This window comes from Trifolium pratense, linkage group LG5, assembly GCF_020283565.1.
Source record: "Trifolium pratense cultivar HEN17-A07 linkage group LG5, ARS_RC_1.1, whole genome shotgun sequence".
Classification (NCBI taxonomy): Eukaryota; Viridiplantae; Streptophyta; class Magnoliopsida; order Fabales; family Fabaceae; genus Trifolium; species Trifolium pratense.
This window is the reverse complement of record NC_060063.1, coordinates 48,363,159-48,384,452: the sequence shown is the minus strand read 5'-3', so window position 1 is coordinate 48,384,452 and position 21,294 is coordinate 48,363,159. Positions and strand designations below refer to the sequence as shown.

Here is a 21,294-nt window from a genome sequence, read left to right as displayed (position 1 = left end):
GTTGTAACTGCCCAGTCATTAACGCGTCTTAATTCTTCTATAAATACCCACACCTTGCAACTCTTTTTGCTCGTCACTTCATACAAACTAACGCATCAACACCTCCCCACCAAGAATGGATAACAAGAAAGATCTTCCTTCCTCTACCCCGGGCTCAAGCACACCACGTCCTCTTGGAAGGGGACGAATCAAGATTCCAGCTTCCAAACCTCCACGCACTAGAATCCTTCGCCCTAGGCCGGCACCAGCCAAGGTAGTAGAAACCATCATTCTCTCTTCTGATTCTTCAAGCTCTAGTTCAGATGATGAAGATGAGGATTACCTTGAGTTCCTCAGTACCCTAGAGCCTGATGAAGGATACCCAGGAACTCCAACTCCTTCTTCTGAGGATGAAGACTCTCAGATCTCAGAACTTTCCAATTCTGATTCAAAGGATGAGGGGACTCGGGTTCAGGGTAAACCTTAAGTGTTTATCTTTCAACATTCAACCATTTCTTGTATTTTCTTGAACATTCTTGAATGATTGGTTGTATTGTTGATTTTGTATGAATAAAAATTGATTCTTGGCATTTTCTTTTACCATTTCGCAAATTTTATTCTTACGTTATTCATTTTTTATGGTTATTTCTTGCAACATTGGCTTGTATTTCTTTAAATATTTGCCATTCATGTTGACTGAACGTTTCTCAGGAGTTAACTCTTCAATCTCATAAGCTCCATTTGACAACACTTGAGAAATTTTAAATGGTCCTTCCCAATTGGGTGACCATTTTCCAAAGACTCGATCTCGCCTGTCCATGGGGAGGATGACTTTCCAAACTAAGTCTCCTACGTCAAAGAGTTTAGGTTTAACCCTTTTGTTATATGCTCTAGCAATTCGTTCTTTTTGTCGAATCAAAGCATCTAACGCCTGCAACCTTTCCTCATCCACGTCTGTTAATTCATCTAACATTATGTTCTCATAGTGATCAGGAGGTAGTTCCCATTGCCTTTGTACTCGAATCGACTGCATCATTATTTCAACAGGTAACACGGCATCGTGACCATATGTTAGTCGAAAAGGTGTCGAACCTGTTGACTCTTTAGGAGAATTCCTACATGCCCATAGGACTTGGTCCAGGGTCTTATGCCAATTCTTTGGCTTTTGGGCAACGTGCTTCTTAATTAAACTAATTATAACCTTGTTGGCTGCTTCAACTTGGCCATTTGCTTGAGCATAGTAAGGCGTCGAAGTCATTAGCTTAAAACCCAATTGTTCAGCAAAATCTTGCATCTTTCGACCAACGAACACCGTTCCTTGGTCTGTAGTGATCGTCTCAGGAAGCCCAAACCTATAAATAATATGGTCTTGGATAAAATTGATCACTGTCTCCTGATCCACATTTGTCAGGGCAACAGCCTCTATCCATTTGGTAAAATAATCAATCCCAACTAGTATATAACGTTGGTTCTTGGATGACGCGGGCCTTATCTCACCAATTAAATCTAAAGCCCAGCCTCTAAAAGGCCAAGGTTTGATAATCGAATGCAACTCACTGGCAGGGACGTGTTGTATCCCCGCGTGTTTTTGACACTCTTGACAACCTTTCGCATATTCTATGCAGTCCTTAAGCATGGAAGGCCAATACAAACCCTGTCGAAACAAAAGCCATTTCATCTTGTGGCCTGCTTGATGGGCACCACAGGCTCCACTATGGGCATTTGAAACTGCTACATACGCTTCGTTTTCATTTAGGCATTTCAACAAAACCCCTTCAGGAGTCTTCTTAAATAGTTCATTTCCCATGATTGTGTAATTCAAGGCTCTATACTTAACCTTCCTATCGGCTGTACCTGTTGGATTTTCTATGTATTTAACAATGGGTTGTCTCCAATCCGTGTCAGCCAAATTGTCAATCACAAAGACTTCAGTCATTACTTCATCAAAATGTGCATCAGCCATTTCGGACTCCCTTTCGCCATTTGGCTCATTTGCCCCCAGCTGATAGGGTATTACCTCACATGAGATTAGTTTTTCTTTAATTTCAACTATCTCATCTAATTTTTTTCCCGTTACCTTATAACCAGAAGCTATTTGGGCTAAGTCATTTGCTTCTTGGTTTTCGATCCGAGGCACGTGTTGAATGTCGCACGAATCAAACCGTTTTAGTAACGAGAAGGCAATGACAAAGTATTTCATCAAATGTTCTTGAATGCATTTGTATTCCTTTGTCAATTGTTTTATTACTAACTCAGAATCTCCTCTGATTTTAACATGTTTTGCCCCCAAGTCCAAAATAATTTTTAGACCTACAATTAAAGCCTCGTACTCGGCTTCATTATTGGAGCATGTTCCATTAATCTTGTACTTAAATTTTGTTGGAATCTTTAAAGGAGAAATGATTAAGATTCCAACTCCTGTACCATGTTTGTGCTTCGAGCCATCGAAGTACAACATCCAAGGTTCATGTTCTACATATGTTATTGAGGTCTCAGTCACCGAGTGGTCAACAAGAAAATCAGCCACTACTTGACCCTTTACAGCCCTCAGGGGTTGGTAAGTCAATGAATATTCAGTTAAAGCTAAAGCCCATTTCCCAATTCGACTATGCAAAATTGGTTTTAACAACATATGCTTAATGATGTCAAAATGAGAATAAACATAAACATGAACTGGTTTGATATATTGCTTAAGTTTGGTACAAGAGAAATACAAACATAGACAAAGCTTTTCAATTGGACTATATCTAGTCTCAGCATCATTCAAGATTCTACTTAGATAGTAAATAGCCTTTTCTACGCCATTTTCATCCTCTTGTGCGAGCATGCTTCCAATAGTCGAATCTGATGCTGCGATGTACAACTTCATTGCTTTGTTTCGAATAGGAGGCATTAAAGTTGGAGGCTTCGACAAGTATGCCTTAATATCATCAAATGCCTTTTGTTGTTCCATTCCCCATTCAAATACATCACCTTTCTTGAGCCTCAGCAGTGGAGAAAAAGGTTGAGCTTTACCACTTAGGTTTGATATAAACCTTCTCAAGAAATTGACCTTTCCTAGCAAAGATTGAAGCTGTTTCTTCGTTCCTGGAGGTTCTGTCTCCATGATAGCCTTTGTCTTATTTTGGTTAATTTCTATGCCCTTCTTATGCACAACAAAGCCAAGGAAATCTCCTGCATGCACACAAAAAGCACATTTCAGTGGATTCATTTTTAATCCACATTTTCTCATTCTTTCGAACGATTTTTTAAGATGTTCGATATGTTCATCCTGGGAAGCGGATTTCACAACAATATCATCAATATAAACCTGCATAAATATTTCGATAAAATCATGAAAAATTAAATTCATAGCTCTTTGGTATGTTGCTCCAGCATTTTTCAATCCAAAAGGCATCACCACCCACTCATAGGTGCCTAAAGCACCAGGGCAACGAAATGCGGTTTTTGGCACATCATCTTCATCAATAAAGATTTGATTATAACCTGAATAGCCATCTAACATACTCAAATATTCATGCCCTGCTGCTGAATCAACTAACATTTCGGCTACAGGCATGGAATATTCATCCTTAGGTGTAGCATTATTCAAGTCTCTAAAGTCTATGCAAACCCTAAGTGATCCATTTTTCTTAATAACAGGAACAATGTTAGCTAACCATTCCACATACCTGGTTGTTCGAATGAACTTGCATTTGAGCAACCTTTCAATTTCTGCTTTGATCTTTGTCATGATTTCTGGTGCAAACCTCCTTGGAAGCTGCTTTACAGGTTTCTTATCTGGTCGAAGGGGTAGCCTATGCTCCACAAGATTTCTGCTTAACCCAGGCATTTCGTTATAGTCCCATGCAAAGCAATCTCTGTATTTCTTAAGCAACTCGACCATTTTTTCTCTTAAGGTTGGGTCTATATTGGCACTAATGTAAGTTGGCCTTTTAACAGAGCCATCTCCAATATCAACCTCCTGCAAAGGGTCTTGGGCTTGCATTCTCTGAATCGAACTATGTGGATCTTTCTCAAAACCCAAAGGCTCATCATCATAGATGCAATCTAACCTTTGCTTCTTCCCATCATTTACTTCACTAGCCTCCAAGGCCAGTTCGTTCCTTAAGTCATCATTGGCTTCGACAGCCATATTTTCTTGAACATTAATGGCCTCAAGAGCCATTTTGATTCTATTCTCGGCTGCGTAAGCCGTAATTCGATCCCATGCTGGGGACTCAATCATCAAACTCATCATGGTTGACCCATCCAGACACTGGTGGGTATGCATCCTCACACAAGGGTTTCTCTATGTCTTCCCTCTCCCAACAAAAACCATGGGTTGGATGTAACTTAACTGAGTGGTATACATTTTTTGATACCACTTCATTTGGATCGAAGGCAGCATCTTGCTCACCACAAGGAGCAATCGAGGCCAGGTTTTTGTCGAAATTCTGTAAAGTCACAGTGCCTGTCTCTGAAACATATGCACTTTGATCTGCTTCTACATTCTCGACTAAACCATCTTCTCTCCAGATGATTAACCTTTGGTGCATGGTTGAGGGAACAGCTCCAACACCATGTATCCATTCTCTACCTAATAACAGATTGTAATTAGGTTTGGCAGCTATGACCATAAACAAGGTCTTCCGAACTGTACTACCAACACAAACTTCCAACTGCACTGCCCCCAGGGAATGACCAGTTTTTCCTTCATAGTTGGCCAACACCACATTGTGGGAATGAAGGTCTGTGTCATAGAGACCTAATTTCTTCAACATGAAGTGAGGCATGATGTTCACCACAGCTCCTCCATCCACTAAGACTTTATTGATTCCCACATTATTGACTTTTGCCCTAATGAACAAAGCCTTCAAGTGGTTCTGCATTCCCAGATCTGGCTTTTCGAAGACAGCTTTTTGCTCTTCGACACAACCATTTTGCATAACATAATAACACATTGGCTTATGATCAGCCAAATTGAGGGCCTCGAAGTCCTCTTCCAGCTCATTGACTTCAGTAGGCACATCATATTCCAGTGGCAGAATGGACACCACATTGACCATGACATCAAAATCAGACCCCTCATCCAGGAGATCATCATCCTCCATGTCATCCACATCTTCTGCCCCTCCTTGGGCATTTTCAGCTATTGGCTCTTCCAATATTATGGAAAGCCTCTCCTTTACTGGCCTCTTGGCCATTTCAACCTTTTCAGCCTTCTGGGTTGCTACAGCTTTGCCCCCAGCCTCAGCCTCTTTTGTTGTCAACTTTTGTTTCCTCTGGAACCTTCGCCACTGAGTGCGGGTCATAGGATTTTTTCCCTTATAGTTATTCCTATAAGAGTATTTGTTGACTTCAGTGGCAGCATTCACTTTTTCCTTCCCAGCTACCACTTTTGAACCCTTGGGCTCAGATACAATGTTCACATTAACATTGCTAGAGCTTCCATTTTCCATCATCCTTCGATTGAAAGTGACGTACTGTCCACTCACCCATTGGTTAACAGGTGCTCTCCCAGATGGTTTGAAAGTGTTTTGGGGGCCTAGCCTTTGCTGGATCGAAAGGCCTTTAGTAATAGGCTTTCCCCAGTTGGCCCCTTTGTAAGGCCAAGCTTTCTGATTTGGCCTAGATTTTGGCCATTTTCTCTTGTTTTCAGCATAAGGTACAACACCTTGAAGGCCTGCAGTAGCCTCTTTGTCGCACACAGCACTGCATCTAGGGCAAAGCATCACTTCAGCATTCTTCAGCTTGCACCTATTTAGGAAGTCCACCAATTCTTCCTCAGCATTGGGGTACACCTCACGTACCCTCTTTTCATACTCCTCTTCAGGCACAGCCTTGATTGGAGCAGCAACGTCTATCACTTCAACCATGTTGCAGTCATAGACTTCGACATAGGTAGCGTCTGCAGGTGGCAAGGGATCTGAATCTACCTTCATTGGAGGCTTTGCCTTATCAGCATACTTCAGCCTTCCTTCATTCAGCGCTTTTTGCACCAAATCCCTGAAAACAACACATTGATAAGTTTTATGTCCCAAATAATTATGAAACTTACAATAACCTCTTTTCTTTCTTTGTTCTATTGGTGGTATTTTCATATCTTTTGGCACAATAATTTGGCCGTCAGTCACCAATAAATCAAAAATCTCATCACATTTAGTAATGTCGAAAGTATAAGTCTTTGTAACAAACTTATCATTTTTTGGTTCGATAGGATTTTTTCCATTCGACGGCCTCAACAATTTGCAAGTGTAAGGAGGCCCAGGCTTTAATTCAGCCACATTAATATCACTATCATCGAAATCTAAGTATTCATCACTCATTTCATAATCGATTTCATTATCATAGGAATCAACAAAACCTATTTCTTTCTTTTTCTGAAACTTAGAATTTCTAACTTTTTCAGCTTTTAACCTTTCGATTTGTCTCACTCTGTCAGCCAACTGTGACATGTCTCGAAGGTATTGGGTATCTAATTTCTTTCGAATTGAATAATCTAACCCACCAGCAGCCATTTCCACTAGCTCGTGTTCAGGCACTTGAGTAAAGCACCTGGATTTCAGCAAACGAAACCTATTTAAATAGTCATCAATTGACTCTTGGTTTTTTCTTTTTACACTGGCTAACTCTTTCAGACTTATCTTGGTTTGGCCCATATAAAATTGCTCGTGGAAAATCCTTTCCAATTGGGCCCAACTATTGATCGAATTGGGAGGCAAAGTTGTAAACCAAGTAAATGCATTCTTGGTAAGCGAATTAGGAAAATACTTCATTCGCAAATTTTCATTATTCGCCAAATTCCCAGACTCAGCTAGATACCTGGCAATATGTTCTACGGTTGATTCATTAGTATCCCCAGCAAACTTAGTGTATTTTGGGACTTTCCAACCTCTTGGTAACTCGGTTTGCAGCACATATTCAGTGAAGGCAGAGACAAAGTTTGGCCTTCGACAACCCGTGTTTAGGCCGTTCTGGGCCAAAATCGTTTCGACCATGTTAGCCAAATTGTGTTGGCCAAGCAAATTATTGTTTTGCACCTCTCGCACTACCTCATCAGGATCCTGGTTCCTCCTAACCATTACCACTGGAGGGTTCTGATGTACCACTTGTGGATTTGGGTTCATAACAGGAGGGTTTTGATTTACTAATTGAGGCATTTGATTAACCTCGTGAGGATAATAAGTTTCCTCTTGTACAACTGGTGTAGGTGTTGGGTTAGGAACTGTTTCAGTAGCCACATAGGTTGGCCTTTGCTGCACTGGAGTCGAAGACATTGCAGGTAGTATTACTTGTGGAGTAATGGGATTTACTCTAGGAGGTGGTGGGGGTGTCCCAAAAAAATCTGCAATTCGACTCATTTGAAATGCCAACATTTGATAACTCTCGTTGGTATTCTGAATTAATGGATTAAACACAGTACCCATTTGTTGTGTTAAAAGATTAACCATTTCATGGTTGCTCTCATCCATTTGTTGTCTCAAAGACAACACAGATGCAGTTGTTAAGGGTGTAGGAGTTACCCTTGACGAAGTATACCTATCAGATTCGAAACTTGGCATCCCTAAACCAAGTGTAGGGGGAGGCCCATACATAAAACCCTGACCTGACGGTGGTTTCGAACGTCCAAAACTAGCAGTTACGGACGGAATTGCCATAGTTGGAATTGGCAAAGTTGGAATAACATCATGCACAGTCGAAATGGTTGGACTGGAGAATATTGGAACATTCACTAACTCAGATGTTACCACACTTTGTGGAGGTGGATCGACTCCACCACTCGAACTTGCTTCGCTACTCATCGCACTAGAACTTGGAGTTTTACTAGGATTAGATCTCTGAGTAGTTTTAACCATAACCTAACTTATCATGAGTTATATGCAAGTAACAAGTTTTTTATTCCACAATATAAAAATAAACACGACTTTAACAAACACAAAACCAGTCCCACTGGGCGTGCCAATTTGTTTACGTTGGAATTTGGTAAACAACCGCTAGTTTAAGTATTTAAACTCGCGAGACCAACTAGTAAATCTCAGGACAATTTTGTGTTTATTCGCTTCAAGAAAACTGTTTGAATGTTCGTTTGAATAAGGAAACAAACACTTAGGAATTAAAATATTTTAAAGCACACAAGAGAAACTAATTCGAATCGCCTCGAAGTAGCAGTTTCTCAAGCAAGTATCTGGATTCAGACTTAGGAAAAATTACTGGAAAACAAATTGCATTGCATTGAATGAAAAACAATTACAAATAAAGATGGTTCACAAAACATACATTTCTCCTTCGAATTCCGTTCGTTCGATCGCTGAGTACTTAGAATTTTTAGAGAGAATGTTTGTATAAATTTTGTGACCCTTGTTCTGAATGAAAAACTACTATAAATACTACTACAAAGTGGTAACTGTTCTTCGATCATCTGGACGCTCCTCCATTTGCCACGTCGACCACGTTCTCCACTTTCATCTTTCATTCCTTCAGCGCGCGCCAAGATCTTTTGGGCCGTTCGTTGTTTCTTTTTTGGGCTTGGCCCAACTATCTCTCGATTCGATTTTGCGCCTTCGATAGCCTCCTGGTAAAACCAAAACTATACGCATCCTCTACAGCTCTCGAAACGCTTTTCTGCTTCGACATAGGGAGTTCTCGACACCAACTTTGAAAGTTTTATTTTGATAATATAACCTCCAAAATAAATATTGGACCCACCAATTATATTTAATTGATAAATACCAAATTTATGTCCAACACTCACATATGAATAAAAAATTATAGTTATTAATTAATATATTAAAATAACAATTCAAGTCTCAACATAGTCTTAACTTGACACTTTATGACTTTGCAAATTCTTGCTCTAAAGTTAAAGATTATTTTGGAGTGCTACAACTAATTTAGACTATATATTCTTCCATTCGACAAAGCATTGTAAAATTTTAAAAGATGATGTGAAATGTTTAACTCTTAAACCACATAACAAACACGTTGGAAAAGACTCGTGAACAGTAAAGGTACAGTTTTTAAAATAAAATAAAATGATATCGTCTATAAATTCTACCTCAACAGACAAAAATACCAAAATTGCTAGTGACAGACGCTACGATCGGGTTCGAACCCCAATCTCTCTACTTTGTGTGTGTGTGTGAGTTTTCAATGATTTTGTCATTTCGTCTATCAACAAAAAAAAAATCATTCATTCAAATGTACATAATACACCGAATACAACTGCATATTCAACATCCTTAAAAACGTTAAGGATGAATCTATGAACATACTCACAACATTCAAGTTAATAAATCACAAAAAAGCTTCTTTCATTGTTTCTTTATCTGGCAATTTATCTAAAAAAGTTTCTTTCATTTCTATGCAGGAATTCGTCATTTTGAAAGCTTTTAATGTCAGTGTCCATCATCCCAAAGCACCTGTCATTAAAGAAGTATGGTGGCATCCCCCGCTTTATAATTGGGTTAAATGCAACACAGATGGTTCCGCGCTGGGTAGCCCTGGTCTTGCTTCTTGTGGGGGTCTTTTTAGAGATTACAATGCTACTTTTCTTGGAGGTTTTCCATTAATATTGGAAACTCTTACGCCCTCCATGCTGAACTTATAGGTGTTATGAATGCTATCGAGATCGCTCATTTAAAAGGGTGGAACAATCTTTGGCTTGAATCTGATTCACATTTGGTTAATTTAGCTTTTAAGTCCTCCCTCATTGTTCCTCTGAAGCTCCGTAATAGATGGTTCAATTGCTTGAAGTTGACTAAAACCATGCATTTTAAAGTCACTCACATTTATCGTGAAGGGAACTGTTGTGCAGATAAAATGACTGCTTTAGGCATCATGTTAATGGTTTTTTCTGGTGGGATAGTGTTCCGCTTAGTGTTCAGGGAGATTATATTAATAATTTAATGGGTCTTCCGTCTTTTAGATTTCATTAAATCCACCGCACTCTTTTTCCCTTATCCTTGGTTTTATCCCTTGGGATTTTCCAGGAAAGGTTTTTAATGAGGCAGTGGCAGGTTCCCTATATTATTGTTTCCTTGGGTTTTGGTCTAGTCCCCCCAAGTTTGTATTTTTTCTTCTTTCTTTTTAATAAATTTATTAGGGTGCTGCAAATGATAGGTGATGATTATAGGGTGCCAACATAGTTGGGATGTCATAGTTATCATGTGATGCCTGTGCACGCTAATGTTTAAAAAAAAAATCACAAAAAAATACAAAAGATTTCTTTTTTTGGCCAAGTAGCCTAATGGCTAGAAATTTCACCTTCAAGGTTGTTGGGTTTTTGTATGTTGGCTACGTTTTGCAAAAACAACTTTTAGCCAAATGTTGGACCAAATGTTGTAGCATGTGAGTACAACATTAATGCTGACCTGAAGCGCGCCTAATTTTTATATCATATCTTTGGAAGAATTGTTTCAGATATAATTTCGTGCTTATCTAACAAGCCAAGACGTTCATTCCACTGCAAGTTACCTAAGACGATTTGTTTGTTTTATTCGGTCCAAAAATATGTTTAATATTTTTGGAATGCATCAAATATTTTTTTGGAGTGAATCTTTTCTTGAAGAATTATTTGAAGAAAATCTTTGTGAGGTGGCCATCGTTTTTCCAACTGTCAAATATATTTGATGCAAATATATTTCTGTGCTTCAAGGAGGTTGTTACAAAAAAATATATTTATGGACAACAAAAATATTTGATGCAAATATATTTGTGGAAGATTTAATTTTGAAATATATCCACTGAAAGTTTCTTGGAGAAGAAGTAGCTTTGAAGCCCAAATCCACGAAGCTTTGTCTATTTAAAGAAAGATGCATAACCTAATTTGTTGACCGAAATCGAATCATAAACAAATATCAAAGATGTAGTCTTTTAGGGTTTCGTGTCTTTGAGCCACTCTCTAGGAGAATTGGTGTAAGTGAACCACTCGGGTTGTGAGATAGTCACTATGTCCTCACTCAGAAACCTGTAGGTAATGAGTTGAGTATTGTACTTGGAGGAAGCTTGTAAGCAACTCCAAATTGTGAACTTAGTCAAGGGTGTTGGCTAGGTATTTGTCATTGAAGTGTGTCTTCATCGTTGTCTAGGAGATTGTCTCCATTCTGTTGTTATTGAAATCCTTACTGGTTGTAAGGTTGAGGGGGAGTGAGCAGATGTTCTTATATCTATGAGTTCCTAGGTAGAAATTAGCATGGGTAGTGATTAGGCGCGAAGTCGTAAACCGGGGCGTTTGCTGAGGGCTTCAAACTAATATTATCATAGTGGATTTCCTTCCTGGATTGGTATCCCCCCAGATTAGGTGACGTTGCACCGAACTGGGTTAACAAATAACCTGTGTTATTTATCTTCCTGCACTTAATTTATTTTTAACTTGTCTATTATGTTCTGTATTGGTACGAGATGCTGTAGCATCTTTCACAGCATCTTTCCGCCAGCCTGCCAGAATTTCAAAGGTGAATAAGTTGAGTGTTCAAGATTCGAACCCCGGCTCCTGCAATATAGTGTGATGTCCCTACCAACTGAACTAAGCTCACATGGACTACAAAAGAATTTTTTTTCTATGTGAAAACCACTTATTTACATCAATTATATATGAAAAATCACCCCTCCAATAATAAAAAATAAAAAATAAAGAACATAGACAGATAGAAGTTTTCTCCAAAAAAATCCTAGGTGGTAGGTACAGTTAAAACTCAAGCTTCAAACATAATAGGAGTTTTACTTCAACTAGCCGAACAAGATAATCACCTAAAGATTAAGAAAGAAGCTGATGTTCAAATATTAATAGGTGGGGGAGGGCCATACCAAATACTAGTAATTTGGAGGCTCTATTCTAATTTTTAAAATGGACTCTAATAGAAAGAAGTCAAATTTTTATTTTTTTTTAAATGTCACCATCTATTTAAAATATAAATAACATTAATTATATATAAAAATAGTTATTTTTATACATTGATTTTCCTTTCTTCTTCCAAATTAACACTAATTATAGAGAAAATCATATAAATTGGTGTAGAAAAACAACAATGTTTGAATTTGAAAATGTACAATAATGATTTACGACAATGTCTAACATGAAAGAGTGGTTTATGTGGTGCATGATGCACAAATAATGAATAACATTATAACCAACATAAATTTTACAAAATTCACCATTCGATTGAAAATTTATATCATATAGATCATCAATAATTTTTTTAAAAAAAAATTGAAAAATCATTTGATATGTTATTAAGATTCATATATTCAATAAAAACTCTAACTATGTGTTCTTCATCCCAATTCTAGAAAGTGCTCAAGAATTTCATCTTCCTCCAATGGTGGTTGTACTTGCGCACACACCTTGTCTTCCTGGCTCTCCTTAGCCCCATTCCACTCAAATGATTGGGGTTGGGGGGCTTTAAGACTCAGGTCCAACAGTCATAAATTATTCAAAAACAAAAAATTAATTTGTTCCTTTAGAAACAATTCGGTGAGGACCCACTATAGTACAATACTATGGTCATGGGAAGTTTTCTCTCCCGACCCCCCCCATTTCTTTTATACCCCCCGAAAATCCCATTTTGCCCTTTGCGGTATAAAAAAATTTTGTCAAGAGACTTCGGTTTTTACGAACCGCAGGCCATAGACTTCGGTTTTTACGAACCGCAGGCCATGGACTTCGGTTTATATAAACCACTCGCTGAATTACTTCGGTTAATGTTAACCGAAGTGTTTCTATATATAAATACTCTGCTGTCAGTTCTTATTATTCACAAAACGAGAATTTGAAAAGCTTACGGAAAGAAGATCAACTTTTGACGCATTTGAGGCTTGAAATCGAGATTGAAGCATCATCTAATGGATTCAACACGCACCAAAGCACAAAACTCAGGTAACCACCGATTTAAATTCGTTTTTTCTTGCTATCATAGACTCTGTTCTCGCAAGGTTTCTGACAGTAATCCTTCGGGGAATATAAACCGAAGTCAGGTTATGTGACCTTCGGTTTATACGAACCGAAATGTTGATCCTCTGCGTTAGACTTAGGCTTGGCTTGACTTGACTTTATATTGACTTATAAACTGTACTTCATATTGACTTGGCTTTATTTTGGCTTCATATTGACTTCATAGTGTCCTATGTGTTTAATTAGTGTTGTAATAGGATTGTAAATATTATGTGTGGTTGATTGATTGTTTTTTCATTTGCGTATGCTGTAGTTACGGAAGGCGAAATTAACGAAGTTGTCGAAGTTAGGCGACCTGTTGTGCTTGGCCTTTTTGCAACGGGCATTGTTCCAGCTGGTCAACCAAGAAGTCCTCCTAATGTGCCGCAGCCGATAGAAATTGACACATCGTCTCATTTTGCGACTGATAGGGAAGAGAACGACAGAGATGAGTTGATCAAATGGGCTCGAAGCGTGTCGCAAAGTTTAAGGTTCGCAATTATAGTTAGGCGATCCGATTCGGGCGAGAAGAGAAAGGCTCAATTGGTGTTAGAGTGTGAACGTAGTGGGAAGTATGTTCCAGCCAAGAAGAAGTTGAAATCCGATACCTCCGGAACAAGAAAATGCGAATGTCCTTTCCGACTCCGTGGGTATTACAACAAGGCAACAAAACTATGGCGTTTGACTGTTGTCAACGGTATGCATAACCACGAGTTGGACAAAGGGCTTGAAGGGCATCTCGTGGCGGGGCGTTTGAAACCGCAAGAGAAGGAATTTATGGACGAGATGACAAGGAATGCGGTCGCTCCAAAAAACATATTGTCCACATTAAAGGAGAGAGATCCGGAAAACAAGACCTCTGCAAAGCAAGTGTACAACGCTCGTCATAGGTACAGAGTTAAAATGAGGGCGTCCATGACTGAGATGCAACACTTATGCAAGAAGCTTGATGATAACAAGTACTACTACAAGTATCGGACGGTTGTTGAAAATGGAGTAGAACATCTTCAAGATATATTCTTTGCACATCCGAGGTCCATAACTTTATTCAACTCTTTTCATACTGTGCTGATGATGGACTCCACATACAAAACCAGCAAGTACAAAATGCCGCTGTTTGAGATAGTCGGATTCACTTCGACCGAGAAGACATTCAACGTTGCTTTTGCCTGGCTCAGTAACGAAAAGGAAGACAACTTTATATGGGCTCTGCAACAACTACGTTGTTTGTTAAGGCGTGAGACAAATTTGCCGAAGGTTATCTTGACGGATCGAGATTTAGCTTTGATGAATGCTATTCCGGCTGTGTTTCCAGAAGCGGCGGCGTTGGTTTGTCGGTTCCATGTTAAGAAGAATGTGAGGACCAAGGCAGTCGAGCTGGTCAAGGTGAGGGATGGGGAAAAGGTCAAGGCGGCGGACATGAGGGAAAGAGTCTGTTTGGCGTTCGAGGATGTGTTAGATTCGTCTACTGAGGCCGAGTATACTGAAAATGTTATGGCTTTTAGGAAGTTATGTGAGAGGTGGCCAAAATTTGTTCGATACGTTGAAGAGACAATTTTGGACACCGACAAAGAGAAGCTCGTGAGTGCATGGGTGGACAAGCATATGCACATGGGCAACCATACGACAAATAGAGCCGAAAGCGCACACGGTGTTTTGAAAAGTTACTTGACCGACGGTCTCGGTGATTTGGTGAAGGGTTGGGAATCGATCCACAGAATGTTAGGCAATCAATTCACCCAAGTGCAAACTGAATTTGGCCAGAACATGTCTGTGTATGGACACACATACCGGAAGAAAACACTTTACTCGACTTTGATGTTTAAAATCTCTAGACGTGCAATGAGATACATCCACACTGAATCAAAAAGAGTCGAGTTTACTGGTATGGATAGCATGAAGTGTGGTTGTCTGATGAGGACTAACTACGGGCTGCCATGTGCGTGTTTGATTGCCAAGAAACTGCACCACAATAGGCCTATTAGACTCGATGAGGTTTACAAACATTGGAAGATAATTTGTTTCCAAGATGAAGAAGTTGGTGGTGACGTCGAGGACGATTATGCGTGCACGGCAGAGTGGCAAGCAATTCAGGTGCGTGTTTATTAAAGGCATAATACACTTATTTTACGATTTTACGATCATTATGCGTTGGTTTTTAATTTTTAATGGCATATTTTTTTTTGTTTGTTTTAGGAACGATTGAGGACAGCTGATGTAAGCATGAAAAATGAGATCCGAGATCAACTCCGCAAGATTGCGTATCCTACAACCACCGATGTGGAGCCTCCGAACACAAATGTAAAATCAAAAGGGGCTAAAAAGAAAAAGGTGGTCCGTGGAACAAGATCCACCAGCAGAGATAAGTCTCGATGGGAGCATGTTGAAGAATATTTCACGGAGACACAAGCGTCGCAATCGTCAAAGCCGTCTCCGTCAATTCCATCCCACTCAAGGCCATCATCATCACAACCTACCGCATCAAACCCTATGCCTACGGTGTCTGAAGCTCCGCTCACTGTGTCCAACCCATTGCCACTAACCTCATCATCTCAAATTTTTGGAATTAACCACATGCCAAAATTCATGCATCCCTTCATTGAAGATATCATCAACGTGGACGGCGACGGCTATTGTGGTTACCGTGCCGTTGCATTGGCTCAGAGAGGCAACGAAGATGATTTTGAACTGATACGGTGCAACATGAGCAGGGAGTTGCGATTGAATAAGGATATGTATGTTGCTATATTTGGTTGCGAGGAGCGTTACCAATATATCTGTGATGCACTACTCCCACCCCCGAGGACGAGACAACGTACTAGTATTAGGAATAGTGTTGCACCGATGGATAAATGGTTCACGTTGCCGGATATGGGACATATCGTGGCCACCATATTGGATAGAGTAGTTGTTCAGCTCTCCATACTTCAAAACGGCCCTTGTGAAACTTTTTTCCCATTGCGTTCCATTCCGTCACCAAACCCGTCTTCAAGGGTTATTTGCCTTGGCGCGTTACCGGATCACTATGTTTTGGTAAAGCTTAAACTTGGGTGTCCGATACCCAAATCAAACAAGTCGTGGAAGCAATATTGTGCTAAACAAAGTTTGGGTTGGGAAGATTCATTCATAGCTGCGCAACATAGGTTCGAGGAGATGATGAGCACCGAGAACGTTGTCCCCATCCAAATAGTTGGTGCAGGCAGTAGAGAAACTCCATTGGTGATTGACTGATCATTTGGCCTATTTTAATGTATTTTACGTTGTTATATATTTTGATGTAAAGAACATCCATTTTGTAATGATATGAATCGAGATGTAATGACATCCATTTTGTAATGAAATATATTGAAGTGATTTGGTGTTGTGTAATTGTTTGTGTCAATATAATGATATTGGTTGAAGTAATTTTGATGTTGTGTAATTGTATGAATAATTTTTCCAATATGAATGTGTCTGGATGAACAGCATTAACAGTGGATTTCGCGTGGATGTCATTCCATGGAAGGTCGTGAGTTACAATATCATTGGTTGTCATGAAAATATATTTCGGTAACTAGGTACCGGAATATACCCAGATTTCGGTAAATATCTGCCGAACCCGCCTATTTACAGTGAACAAACGAAATTTTCGGTAGATTGGTACCGAAGTATGTTGTTATTCCGGCAAATAGTTACCGAACTAAACTTTCGGTAAACATCTGCCGAACCGTACAAATTCCAGTGACCCACTGAAATTTTCGGTAGATTGGTACCGAAATAAGGGGGTATGACAGTAGACTTCGGTTAATATTAACCGAACTCATAAACTTCGGGGAATGCGAACCGAAATGTGTTTAAATTTACAACTGTTTACTGGGGGTATAAAAGAAAACTGGGGGGTAGAAAAGATGTAAGCATATGCCTGAAAACTTGTTAAAAATCATATAAATATGTGGTCGAGATTACACCGACACTTTTTGTGGTCGAGATTGGATCGACAATTTTTATTTTTTTATTTTTTTTTTTTTTTGTGGTCAAGATTACACCGACATTTAGTTGTGGTTAAAACTACACCGACGAAATTATGTGGCCGTAATTAGATTGAATGTAGTATAAAACCGCCGTATGTGTATAGTTGTGAAAAACACGTTTGAACAATTTCGCAAAATGAGTGCTTCAAATCGGTCTGTTAATAACAATAGGGCGACATCTCATGCATTTTCAGTTAAGTTTCGCGGTAACGACGAGTTGTTCTGCGTTGACCTGTCGAACAATTTGACGACTATTCAAGCTCTTAAACGCCAGATCGAAGTCATGTATCGCTTCAAATACGGCAGACAAATCAAAATAGAAAAAATTGCGTATTACGAATCGACAATCGACCTGGCCAGTGATAATGTCGGTGGATATGATGAGCAACCGCGAAAATACGAGTGGAAGGAGTTGAAAAATGATGACGATGTGAACGACATGTTCAATGGGGTAGAAGTTGATCCGAAGTATCCACGTTTGTATGCTACCTTAGTAGTTACAAACTGAAATTTGGTTACTCATGTTGAATTCTCAGTTATGTTGTCGTTGCATTTTCGTTTACGTTATCGCTGATTTTTCAGTTATGTTGATGTTGACCTTTTAATTAATGAATGCTTTTATGTTGCACGTTTTTTATGCTCCATCTAAATTTTCTAAACGCTCGCCCAAACGAATCAACACCCACCTACCGCATTTAAGCCCACCTAACTCCGCTAACTACCAATCCACCTCATTAACGCTCACCTACCGCCATAATGTGCACCAAACCCATCTTTAAATTCACGTGTTTTGTTGAATTCAACACTCGACAGAAAAAAAATAACGGGAAAATGGATGTCTCACTCACACAACGAACTAGTAATTTCGGTAACTGAAACCCGAATATTACCCAGATTTCGGTAATATCCTCCCGAATTTTTCTCTGGTTCACTGTTTTAGTATGTTTCGGCAAAGTTTTACCGAAATATATCTTTTCCCAACAAATGACTTTAAACTATGTATCACCCGTGGGATCATATCCACGCGAAATCACCTGTTCGGATATAATCGTATTTCAAATGAAATTCATACATTCCAATCCAAATCCAATAAAAAAACAAATTAAATGGAAACCGCATTCAATATAAATCCATGTTCATACATCCCAAGCAAAACGAAATTATACGGACAAGTTGTTCCATTGTACACGGCAGGATTTAAAAAAAAATAAAACATAGCGAAAACAAAAAATAAAAAACTACAAGCTGCTTGTTCCGGCATCTTCCGTTGTTGTCTTCTTCTTCTTCTTCCTCTTCTTTGTTCCTTCACCCGAGTCTCTTTTCCTCTTCCGTCGCACCAAATATGCATCTACAGGCTCCAAATCAGTGTAGGCTTTTTCAATAACCACCAAAGCATCGGCCAAATTGAGTTGACCATCGAGCGCTTTCCTCAAATCCGCTCGAACCTTCTTAGTCACTTCAGACACGTCGCATTCACCACTCACGTTGTCCTCCTCAAGGTTAGCATGTGTTGGTGGATCCGCTTCAACCGGTGGCAATATCTTCGGATGAGAAACACGGTATAACCATGGAATGTATCCGGGTACGGTATCAAATGCACGCACAACTTTTGGTCCTCGCATCTCCTCTGTCACATAGTTGGCAGTCAGGTAGGAAGCAAATGCATCAGCAATCGTAAACCGATTCATACCAGCCTTTGCAGATACATCAGGGTGCCTAGGGATAGACTGGACATGTCCAAATTGTCGGAGGACACGTTCTGGCAAGTGTGGATTGATAATAGCACTTCCACACATAATCCAACCAGTGTACCAACTGATATCTTGAAAGGGTCTGGTTTGCCGGTGCTCCTCATATGGGCAAAACACCACTTCATCCATGCGCATTGTATCCAATGCGGACCTATGCTGCCCTGGAAATTTTGGTCCTTTTAAAGGCAAAAATCTTGCCGCATAGGGATTGTCGTGGGTGTATCTCTCATCAACAAAACGTCCACCAAAAGTTTTGAAATGCGCCATAATCCAGGCCTATTGAAAACACATGATATGGGTAAGCAAAATATTTAATTATAACAACCGACATTCAGTTAAAAGGCAAAACGCATTTTGAGTTTGTATGTATACCTGAAATAGACAGTTATAACCACCATGATTTCCACATCTCGGGCGGCTTGCAGCATCCAAGTAGTTGTACAGATATGCCAGCCCAGAAGCACCCCAATTCCACGTGTTAACTAAACTGAGGTCTCGCAAGTAGGTAAGAAAAATGACGTCCACGTACTGCATACTTTTGTTGGTGAAAATGGTTGCACCGATCAAGTAGAGCAAATAGCATCTAATGGTGCATTCCCTGAGGAATTCCACATCTTCAGCAGGCTTCTTTAACCTTTCAGCTTTCAAGGCATCCTTCAAATTATCGAGATACAAATCCTTCAACGCCTTAAACCCTATATGTGCTCCTTTCATTTTTTGAAACTCTTTCTTGCACTTACTAATAGGGAAGTTCAGATACTCTACGCACATCTCTTCACCATCTTCCTTTGTACATGACGTTCCGTTGTGGTCGAGCATTTTTCCGGTAATCGGAATATGAAGCAATGAGGACACGTCGTCCAAGGTTATAGTCATCTCACCAATAGGAAGATGGAAAGTTCCGGTCTCAGGATGCCATCGCTCTGCAAATGCCGTCAACAGACCCCAATCGGTGTGATTGTAATTTGTCCGCCGCAGAGTTTCGAGTCCGGACGCATTAACGACATTCCAAAACCACGAGTACTCTTTCGGACATATCTTGAAATTGTTGATTTTTTTCCCGTTGTTCATTACCCTCAAATACCGGGATTGGAGCTGCAAAACATTACACTTCATTACACTTCATAACAATCGACATCGAAAATAAATAGTGTTATATGAATCGTAACTTACCTCTCCTTTCCACAACGGTACAGCAACATGTTTTCCAAATCCCGGCAACAAAGACAAGTCAGACGGACCACCATCATAACATGTAACTGGTGGTGGTTTTACTCGTGGTGGGTTCCTTCCTTGTGTTACTCGCGTAACCTTTTTCCGTGGTTTTTTAGGTTCTGGTGGTGGTTGTTCAGCCTCCTCTTCCTCCTCCATTTCCTCTTCCGCTTCCTCATCAACTTCTTCTTCCCCATCATCATCCCCCTCTTCATCCGCTTCCTCATCCGCTTCCTCCGCTTCCTCATCCACTCCTTCCTCCCCTTCCTCCCCTTCCTCTTCCCCTTCTTCAGAAATATTTTCTTCCACGTCTTCATTCTCGTCTTGCGATTCTGCATCCTCCGGTCGAGGCTCATCCATCGTGGTTGAAACTGCTTTCCCTTTAGCTCGACTTGGAATTTTATCTACATTGACCGCAGCCTGTCTACGTGCAGAGCTATGTGCTTTGCTTGCACCGCCACGTCTTGTTCGGCCAACTTTGTCGTCCGTCATGATTCCTACAAGAAAACAGTCACCATAAGTATCTACGAAATCAATATTCATCGGTTACTCATTCAAACAATTTTTATACATAAATCAATACTCATACAAGCATTTTGTCAAACACTTGGTGCACATAAACAAGAATACAAATCCAATTCATATGCCCTAAAATAAATTACCCTATACAAGTCCAATCATATACCCTAAATTAAAATACAACCCCAAATTTAGTGGAATCAAAACAATAATCACGAGCATTAACAAATCAAAATAAAAAAATAAAAAAAAAAGCAAGAAAATGAGAGAGTTGAGTTTGAAAACTTACTTGTAGAGATGAGCTTGGTGATTATCAGGGAGAAATTGAATGTTTAGAAGAGAGAAATTGTCGTTCTACTGGTGAAACCTTAAATTTGCGATTGAAACCTCCAAAATCGCCCTAGCCTCTGTTGCAAACCGTTTTGGCGCAAATGGTGAACGTTTAAAGTTTTTGTAAATATATTAGTTAATTTCGGTACATGCGAACCGAACTATAGCGTTTTCGGCAGTTGTGTACCGAATCTCACCCAGATTTCGGTAATTAGTCCCCGGAATTTTCATTGGTTCACTGGACAGGACGTATTCGGCATAAATAAACCGAAAGTTATTTCGGTTACAAGGTACCGAAATGTACCCAGATATCGGTACGTGGATACCGAAATTTTGTTTCGTTCATTGGAATATGATCTAATCGGCATACATTTACCGAAATGTATATTCGGTTATCAGGTACCGAAAGGTTACCATATATCGGTACCTGGATACCGAAATTTTCTTCGGTTCACTGGAATTAGGTTGTTTCGGCATACATCTACCGAAATGATATTCGGTTACCATATACCGAAATATACCCAGATATCGGTAACTGGATACCGAAATGAATTGCAAAATTATCTTTTTTTTTTTTTTGGGT

The 21,294-nt window shown here is 39.6% G+C and overlaps 3 protein-coding genes across 3 annotated transcripts in view; 1 reads left to right on the top strand and 2 right to left on the bottom strand.

Moving 5' to 3' along the window:
* The window catches only part of LOC123883528, a 37,096-nt gene extending 29,663 nt beyond the window's left edge, over positions 1–7,433 (bottom strand). Inside the window, exons 1-3 of the mRNA XM_045932365.1 lie at positions 7,254–7,433; positions 6,520–7,130; positions 5,829–6,420 (exon numbers count right to left, since the gene is read on the bottom strand). Of these exons, the coding sequence (XP_045788321.1) occupies positions 5,829–6,420; positions 6,520–7,130; positions 7,254–7,433 (1,383 nt within the window). The remainder of the gene's footprint in view (positions 1–5,828; positions 6,421–6,519; positions 7,131–7,253) is intronic.
* A 5,094-nt stretch (positions 7,434–12,527) lies between these two features.
* On the top strand, positions 12,528–16,447 carry LOC123882794 (PKS-NRPS hybrid synthetase cheA-like). Its single transcript, XM_045931390.1, has 3 exons — positions 12,528–12,835; positions 13,164–14,983; positions 15,086–16,447. Exons 1-3 carry the CDS (start codon positions 12,802–12,804, stop codon positions 16,118–16,120), a joined length of 2,889 nt encoding a protein of 962 aa, XP_045787346.1. The 5' UTR covers positions 12,528–12,801; the 3' UTR covers positions 16,121–16,447.
* Positions 16,448–17,867: 1,420 nt separating this feature from the next.
* On the bottom strand, positions 17,868–20,354 carry LOC123886826 (protein MAIN-LIKE 1-like). The gene is made up of 3 exons (XM_045936107.1): positions 19,824–20,354; positions 19,023–19,745; positions 17,868–18,926 (listed from the first exon to the last, which is right to left on the bottom strand). The coding sequence occupies exons 1-3, from the start codon at positions 20,352–20,354 to the stop codon at positions 18,138–18,140; spliced, it is 2,043 nt and encodes a 680-aa protein (XP_045792063.1). The 3' UTR covers positions 17,868–18,137.
* Between the last annotated feature and the right edge of the window lie 940 nt (positions 20,355–21,294).